This window comes from Rosa rugosa, chromosome 7, assembly GCF_958449725.1.
Source record: "Rosa rugosa chromosome 7, drRosRugo1.1, whole genome shotgun sequence".
NCBI classification, from domain to species: domain Eukaryota; kingdom Viridiplantae; phylum Streptophyta; class Magnoliopsida; order Rosales; family Rosaceae; genus Rosa; species Rosa rugosa.
Window position 1 is genome coordinate 6624005 of NC_084826.1, and position 9016 is coordinate 6633020.

At 36.4% G+C, this 9016-nt stretch overlaps 1 protein-coding gene across 1 annotated transcript in view; it reads left to right on the forward strand.

The window, feature by feature from the left end:
* The first annotated feature begins 6484 nt into the window (after positions 1-6484).
* Positions 6485-9016, forward strand: part of LOC133721363 (uncharacterized) — a 5205-nt gene continuing 2673 nt past the window's right edge. The window contains exons 1-2 of the mRNA XM_062147949.1: positions 6485-6673; positions 6852-6980. Of these exons, the coding sequence (XP_062003933.1) occupies positions 6553-6673; positions 6852-6980 (250 nt within the window). The 5' untranslated portion in view covers positions 6485-6552. The remainder of the gene's footprint in view (positions 6674-6851; positions 6981-9016) is intronic.

The window sequence follows — 9016 nt, forward strand, 5'->3', positions numbered from 1 at the left end:
TAAAGAAAAGTCCAACTAGCCCAAAGAACAAACAGACCCTAGGCCCGACAGCTGGCCCAGCTCATTCCACCTCCACCTCCCTACGCTCAGAACGACGCGCGCACACCGCAAGCAGCCATCGCCTCCACGCCATGCCGCAATCATGTCGTTGCCGCCCAGCTTCCAGGAACCCCTCCAACAACACGCAGCCACCACTGAGAGGCCAGCAGCTAACCTCGAAAGCACCAGACCGATCCAAAGCGGAAACTGATCCCTGATGCCCTAGAAAGAGCAACCGCACCCTGTCAATGACGCTGCGCCGCCGCCTGGATCCAAAGCCAGCACGATCCGCCCCTTGAACCGGAAACCCACGACTGCCCAAGCCACAGAGAGGCTTCAAACCCAAACGAAAACCAGATCCCGTTGTCGACTTCGGGTTACTGCAAATCCTAGAAGCCAGAGAACCATAGACCACCATCACCCGTCCGGCAGCCTCCAAACGACAGCGAGGCAAGCCCCATGCCAATGATGAAACACCGCCAGACGAGAGGAACTCGGCTAAATCTCAACCAAACTTGTGTGCTGCGGCTTCTAGGGTTTTCTTATTGGACCTTTCTATCTCTAATATAGGAATAGTTTATTTATTTGTTCTTAGCAGGTAGTTATTCTAGACTTACCTGGTTGGAATTAATAAAATCAAAAGAATTTAGATCTTATTACTCTTATTCGGATACTAAGAGGATAATTGGGGTATTTGTGATTGCATCACTTGTAGTTTGAGCATCAATACATGCAAGGGAGGCTAAGGTGGACAACCTAAGCTCTAACTCTCATCCATTTGATAACAACATGTTTAGCTTAACTTAGTTACTTTACTTGCTCTAGTTGTTTCAATTTGAATTGAAACTATTCTCAACATCAAATGAAATCACTATACACCGTCTTGCACATACTCACCATGAACTTGGGTGCACTTATGAGCCTTTGTTTGTGATTGTACATTTGCATATTCTTTCTAGTTTTTCTCTAGGTCTTCCCTAGCTAGAGTGAGATTTATCAATCCTCGTGGGTTCGACATCCTTACTTAATCCCCTATTCTATAACTTGTATCTCTTGCACTTGAGGGTGGCTTTAATACTAACAACACAGCTAATTGAAACTCAGAACTAGCGACGGCTCTGACCCGATGGGTCCTCCATTTTTCCGCGACTTTAAGGATTGAAACCTATTGGGTTTTGAAGCCCTCTTCTTCCTCTTTAGATCCATAGAAACCTTGGAGATCGAATTGACTTGTGGAGCTTGAATTTTGGATTGGAAATTTCGGCCACCGAGATCTTTCGAGGGAAATCTACCACGATCCAGGCCGAATTAGACTTTGTATAGGTATAAAAGTTGCTCCCCTTGGTGTGATCTACAAGTTGAATGGTTTCGATTTTTCTGGTTATGACTTTTACCAAAGGCGTGTACAGCCCACGCATCTGCTTATGGCTGCGCATCCGGCCATCTTTGGAGCATCTGGTTGCTTTATTAGCTTCCGTTTGTCGATACGAACATGTGGGTGTGTTCAGTTTTATCTTAACTCAATCGTTTAATTGTTAGCTGTGAATTCATATTTATTAGCTATGAAATCATTGTTAGCTATGAATTCATATTTATTTAAATAAATATTTATTTTAAAATATATGAACTTGATTTCATGAGTAAGTGAGAAGTAAATTTGATTTAAAATGATTTTTTTGTCACATATAAATTGTGAACTATAGTTGGTATATTGGCATTCTTGAGAGGATGACTATGTGTGTTTGTGTGTGTAGAGCCATTTCACTAAGGGATCCATTTTTTTTGTCATTCTAAATGATATTTTGTGGGAGCCACTTTTCGATCACATATCGGCATCTCGACCGTCCACTTCTTAAGAATCCATGAATAGATCACTTCTGCAAATTTTCAACTAAATTGGTGATTGTTAAAGTATCAAACTAGATTAAATCAATGGACAAACCAAATTTGTCAAACATGAACCGTTCATGTTTATAATTGTAAATCACAGTTTTGAATACCTTAACAATTATCAATTTGACTAAAAATTTACAGAATTGATCTACTCATATAGACCTAACAACTGAATGGTAGATATGTTGATAAGTGATCGAAAAATTGGTTAAATTATCAATCCCTTAAAATGGCCAAACAAAAAATTCCTCACTAGAAGCGCCCTATATATATATATAATGGACCAGTTACCTTATTTCTAATTAAAAGACCGATCTATAAAACTTGAACAATTTGTCACATCTGATTACTACATGTCTGCACGTGAATTAATCCTTTGTTTCTAGCTCACATTATTGTCTAGATCTTATACATAAAGAGAAAAACGTTGTCCATATTACAAATATTCGCCATCAATGTGAAGAGTCCGTGAAAATTCTGGCCTGACTTTTCTGGACCTAATCATGCATGTCTCGATATGGATATGATAATTGTTTATTTCATATATATTGAATGAACGCACACTGTTTGGCAATTAGCAGAAATTCAGGTCATAATTATGATACTTTTGTCTAATTAGCAGACATAATTGTATATATGATCGAGAGTCCAAGATAAATTGATTTCAGATATCTTTAGAGTCAAGACTACTTGATTGCAAACTGTTTTATGTTCATGCATGTCATATACTTCGATCTGCAGCTCCAAGTCATGATGCTCTTGCAATGACCTTACGCAATGATGCTCATATGATCGACCTATGCATATCCGCAATGGACAATTGGACATCTGAGCAAGATCAGCTTTAAGATCCATATCGCCATGTTTTAACATGTACACATTTGTTTTTACGGTTTTATGAGATTTTTCAACATGAAAAATATATTAGATGGAATAACAAAAAGGATATCTAAATGATCACATGTGCATTTGTATGATAATTATTCATCAAGATAGCATGCAAAATTATATAGTAAGTTACTAAGTTATGAGAATTTTAAGGTAAATCATAAAATAGTTGTCAAAAATATTAAGGGTTGTAGAAGATTGATTGAAATTGATAAATATATAGGTATACGTGATGAAATTAGAAGTGCATAGGCGCAAATAAATTAAGTTAAATGTCAGAGAGATAAACTGAAATTTCCCCTATATATAAACAACTTAATTAAACATACAATCCATTATTCTTCTTCTTCTTCTTCTTCTTCTTCTTCTTTTAATATTGTTTTTATATTTTATTTGTCAGTGAGCTGTAACGTGTAATAAGTTATAATTCCAACATTGTAAAAGTCATGAGTTTAATTCTTACTGACATATGTAAGGGTGAGGTAAGCGAGAATTTAAAAAAAAATGCTATCCATCTTAAAATTACATTTGGTGTGTAATAAAACCATACCTTTTTGTGTCCGAAAGTTCAAAATGATGAACATGTGATTAGTGAGATTGGTTGGCTATCGGAAGCACCAACATCAACCATGCATGGGTGAAAAAGTCATCCCAAATACTATAAATGTGAATAAGGAGGAACATGCTCTGGGAACCTTTTTGTCATCAAAAAAATGCTCTGGGAACGTTTTTACTTGAAGGGAATATTTGAACTTCCGACTTTATTGACTAATGTTGAGAGAAATGCTGAAATCAATTCGGTCTAAGAAATGTTTAATTAATAGATATTGTATTTTAGTCATTTTAAAATATTCAAAGCATGGGTGACAAACTTTTTTTGGGTCGCCCATTCATAATAGTCCCACTATATTATTCAAATTAAGCGTCATTTATAGGACATTTCGGCAATTGTGAAATGTTTTATGAGAAAAAAATGTAGGTGTATATAGGAGATAAAAAAAATTCTGCCTCCTTTATCTTTGATGACAAAATTTAGTTGTCATGAGAATATTTCAGGCTATATTTAGAGATGGAATTAAAGAGTGACAAATTTGTTTGAATAGGAGACAAAACAGAATGTCTCTAAAAAGATTTTCCCTTGTAGTATTAATACTTAATAGTTGACACAAATTAGCATTTTGTAGCACAACTGATATGCTCCATACTCCATAAGTCTTAAAGCTCTAAGGCCGGGTTAAGTTTTTAATGTAAGGAAATAGGAATTCGATAACCTACTCTTTAGATCGGTGTGTTTATTTGCAAGGAATAGCAAAAGTCATTCTTACTCCTCATCTTGCATGTATTTATATTAATCCCATCGGTTTACCCATTGAATTGCTTATTAAGGTTGCCAAGTTTTTTTTTTTTTTTTTTTAAATTAAATAGAGGATTAGGTGATATTAGTTCATCTGATAGCCGATTTGAGGTGACTGACACCCACCCACAGTCTCGAAAGAAATGGGGTCATCGCAACCGGGAACTCACCGCTCGTCCCTCTATTTTATGTTATTAATAGAAGAAAAGAAAATACAAAAATAGAGAGAAAGACATGAACCAAAACCTCTCTGAGAACAAAATGAAGTAAAGTACTCAAAATGAGCACTAAGCAATAGGTACAAACTAATGGATAGAAAAAAATCATGCAGTAACCATGCATATATATATGTATGTGACCACGCAGCAACCACATATACGGAACACACATATAGTGCATCAGCAACCATATATGCAGCAGAAACCACCATAACCCAAGCCTAGCCTCAGTTTGACTATGTAACATTTGCTCAATACATCGGTAGACGTATATAAGGATATCAGATTACTATCGTGTTAAAAAAGTCTAACCTCACCACCGGGCTCGTCGTGCACTCTCTACAATATTACATACTTACCAAGCTATGTGAATTAGCCATGCTCTTAATAAGAAGATGCCATATTACATCTATTTATCTATACTATAAAACGAAGTGTTTGAGATTCACCAAAATATGGATTGTCCAAAACACCACTTAGTCTAAAATTAAAAATTTATAATGAAATCATCTAAATAGTTATTTTAATAAAATAAAAAAGAGCAGAAAAACATAAATATAAATAAATTCAAAAAAGTGGGTGAAATTGAAGGGTTTTCATTAATCACACGTATCGCACGAGTATAAGATATTGAAAGTGAGAAAATTTATATTAATCTATAAAACCAGAACTAATTTGTCACTCTTGAGTACTACACGTTAAGTGATCCTCTTTTTTATTTGTAGCATATTCAAGAAACGTGCATTATTGTGTTAGATCTCATAGATAAAAAACATTATCAGTATAATTTTGTCATCAATATCTAGAGCCAGTGAAATTTCTGACCACACTTTTGTGGACCTAATATATCCTCATGCATGTATGCATGAATAAACGTGGGTATAATGCACTGGAAACAAACAAAACTCTGAAAAGATGGTGATGACTGCTCTAGCCGGCTATTGATGCCGCTATCGATCGTCTTCCTCCCTCACTCTGTGAGGTTCAAATACTTGCCAGAATGCCCTCTACACATTTGAGTGATTTGACAATTGAAACAAATTACATAAATATATATTCACGGGGCTAGCTTTCGCTTATGTACGTTCCTGCATGCAAAATAGAGTATATAAAAGCTATCTAGCTTTCTCGATTTCATGTTTTTATCAACACCGCTAACTTATGTAACTCAATGATTTTATTGAAATAAAAAAATTAAAAAAAATCCTTCGCAAATCCAATGATGACAATAAATAATGTGTGATCGGATATTCCTATCTACAAATACATTCATCGTGAAATTTTATATTTGGCAGAAAATTTGAAATTGTTGAAACTACCCATTTGCCAGAATAGAAAGACCTTGAACCCGGCCCTCACCTTTCACTCTACTTCCTCTGTTTCATCTATCTTCAAGGATGGAGAAGCCTTTTACGTTTACCATTAATAGTTATTAATGTAGCCACAGAAATTAGTACCCAATAATAAGGAAGCTAGCAACTCAAATGATGGCTCTCTATCGGTGGTCTTCTCTCTTAGCTTTTATAGTTGTTCAAGTTCGAGTTCTAATTTCTTTCTTTGTATGAGTATGAGAGTATCAGCAACACCAGTAACCACCTCATCAATAAATCGACGTGGGTGGAAAGCCAAAGCTTATAAATGTGAATACGGAGGAACACGTTCTAAGTTCACCATAGATGAGAAGATTTATTGGGTTTACAAATAAATGAGTAACCATATAAAGATCAAGGAGAGAAATCAAGAAAGACCAACAAAAAAAAACCATGGGTTTTAAAAATCATCCCATTCCATTAATTCAAGGTTGGAAAAGTTCATCAAAGGGGTAACGGTAGTCTTCTACTTAAATCACATGGCATTTTGTGGCGAATGGTGTGTGACAGTGTAATATTGGACCACTTACCTTATCAGCTAAATCATCTACTCCAAGTACCAACCAAAACATATATCGTGGTCCATTTTATGGATTTTGATTATACAATGGCAGTTTGCGAGAAGATAAAAACAGAAGAAGAAACACGTTTCCATTAATTTTAATTAATATTGAATATTTTATATCATTGGTCCGTACAATTTTAGAGCTATAAATAGCCTCAATGGCCTTTTCATTTCTCACACACTGAGTTGAGAGTTGAGTGAGAGAATACGACGAGTTTCAGAAATATGTTGAAAGTAAGTTTCTTAATGTTGCTTGCCATGGCTTTGGCAGCAACTAGTGCTCATGCTCGCTTAGATCTATTTGGCCAGCTGCTCACCTCCAAGAACCAACCAAATCCCAATTATGGTAATTTCCTGTACTGAGTTATCTTCGTTCAAGTTCAAGATTTACATGTTCATATTATTGTTTGTCTGTGTTTCCTCATGTTGTTATATCAGAATAGACGCATATTATTAGTGTAATGGATTAACTTATATATATATATATATATATATATATATATATGTTTTTGTTCAATTATAAGAATGCCAGAAAATTCCATTTCTACTATGCGGCCGTGTCTGTGACGCTTGCATTTGCGATAGGCGTGCTCCAGAGTTTGCAGAGTGCACTTGCGGACAGTGGAAACCATATGCAGAACTCCAAAAATCTGGTAATTTAACTAGGTTATGAGAACATGAAATAATTTTGTTGTTCTCCATCGATATTAATTGTTGTTGTAGTTGACACATGATAATTGATAGAATATTTTTTATTTTAACTCATATGAAAAAAGACAAGTACTTTTAACTCTTTCGGAATTATCCAAATAGATACAGCAAAAGCATGCATCAAATCAACAAGGACTAACTATATGGAATAAAACTCTGACTCTTTATATATAAATGAACTGGCTAGTACCGATATATGTGTGTATATCAGTATATGGGTATTTCCTATGGAAACTATAAATAGCACTTGACAATTCACTCCAACAACTTTTTTGTCCAAAAAGAAAAGAAAGAAGTACCTCAAATTAAGAATTGACGAAAAGAAGAACCAATGAACCAATAGACTAGACATTATCAACATCTCTTCAGGAACATAATAAAATAGGGATAACTACTAAAAAAAGATGCAAGCTTTGCCATACCTAAGAATTGATGACACGTATAAATTAAGAAATTATTCAACATTTATTATTGAGTATTTATATTAACATACCTTTTTTTTTTTTTTTTTTTTTTTTTGTGCAGACGAAGCACAAGTGCAGGTGATAGGATTAGAAAAATCTTCTATTAAAGCTAAGTCTTCGGGCGCCATTCCATATACAGAATGCATCAAAGTCTGCAAAATTTGTGCTTGTACACAAATGTGGCCCCCTGAGGCAAATTGGTGCATTGATTGCCGCGAGACTGAAGCTGAAGGCAGAGCCCTCCCCAACTAGCTTAGCTGCTAGCTTCTTCCCCAAATGGTCGAGTTCGACGATAAATAAAAGGGCTATATTTTGTTGGATTTACTCCTATTGATGATGCCCTAGGCTTCCTTTGAGCTGCCTTAATGATGTGTTTTAAGGCTTTAATTAGTTTTTATGTAGAATAAGCGTGTATTTGCTATGCCTGTATGCAAGCGGTCTTAATTATGTCGTGCGCTAGTTTTCAGTTTCAATCAACTTGTTATGAAAATAAAGTTTACGAGCATTAGCGTTAACCCTAACCTTTTGACCGGCCATTGCAAAGCTCTTTCTACTCTCATTTGGAGGGGGGAAAATGTAGTGAATAAAAGAATACACAAAATACTCAAGAAGAAGCTAAAAATTCTCAATTATCTTGCAACTTAGAAAATGCCGGAAAATATAGTTTTTCAGGTGCAAATATGTAATATTGGACCACGCATGCCCCTTATATATAATTGAATGGTCAATCAATAAAATTGACCTGGATCAATTTGTTACTTTCAATCATTACACGTTAATTTGTCCTTTATTTTTTTTTTTTGAAATGGAAGTTGAATTCATTAGATCAACAGCAAATAGGCTGAAGTCTACCAAAACTTACATAAGAAATCCGGCAAGAAAATCCGGAGTAACCTACCTAAGCTAAAGCAAACCTTTAAAGATCACTGGGTCGCTCACATTTAAGCGAGCCTATACAAGAATGAAAAAACCTCGCCTCCTACGGAAAGAAATCATTCAACTAGCTCTCACTTGCCAATCACGCAATTGTGGTACAAGCAAGATACTAGAAACGTCATAGAAGACTCATAGAAGTTAATCCAACCTCACACAGGCTCAAACCCTAATACATTAGGGCCCCAATTGCCTTGACCCGAGCCCGAGCCCGTAGGCCCAAGCCCAAGTCCAGTCTTGTCTAGCAGAAATAAAATCAAACAGGCCCATCAGCCCAAGAATGAGCCCAGGCCCAGAGACCCAGGCCCAATCCCAAGCCAACAGAAGAGAATCCTCAGGTTGCTCCTTCACCTCCGCCGCCGTCATACTCCCCGGCGGCAAGGCCTTCGACCACAGCTCTGGTGGCCGGCCATTCCAGCAGTGCGACAACATCAGGACCTGTTGCCTCTCTGCTACTCGGTCAACAATCCTCCGGATCAAGAAAGCCGAGCCTGCACTGAGAGAAGGCCGGAAAAGTTTCTAATCAACCAGATCTCACTACCGCGCACCTACAGATCGGGAGAAACCGACCTCAAGCTACT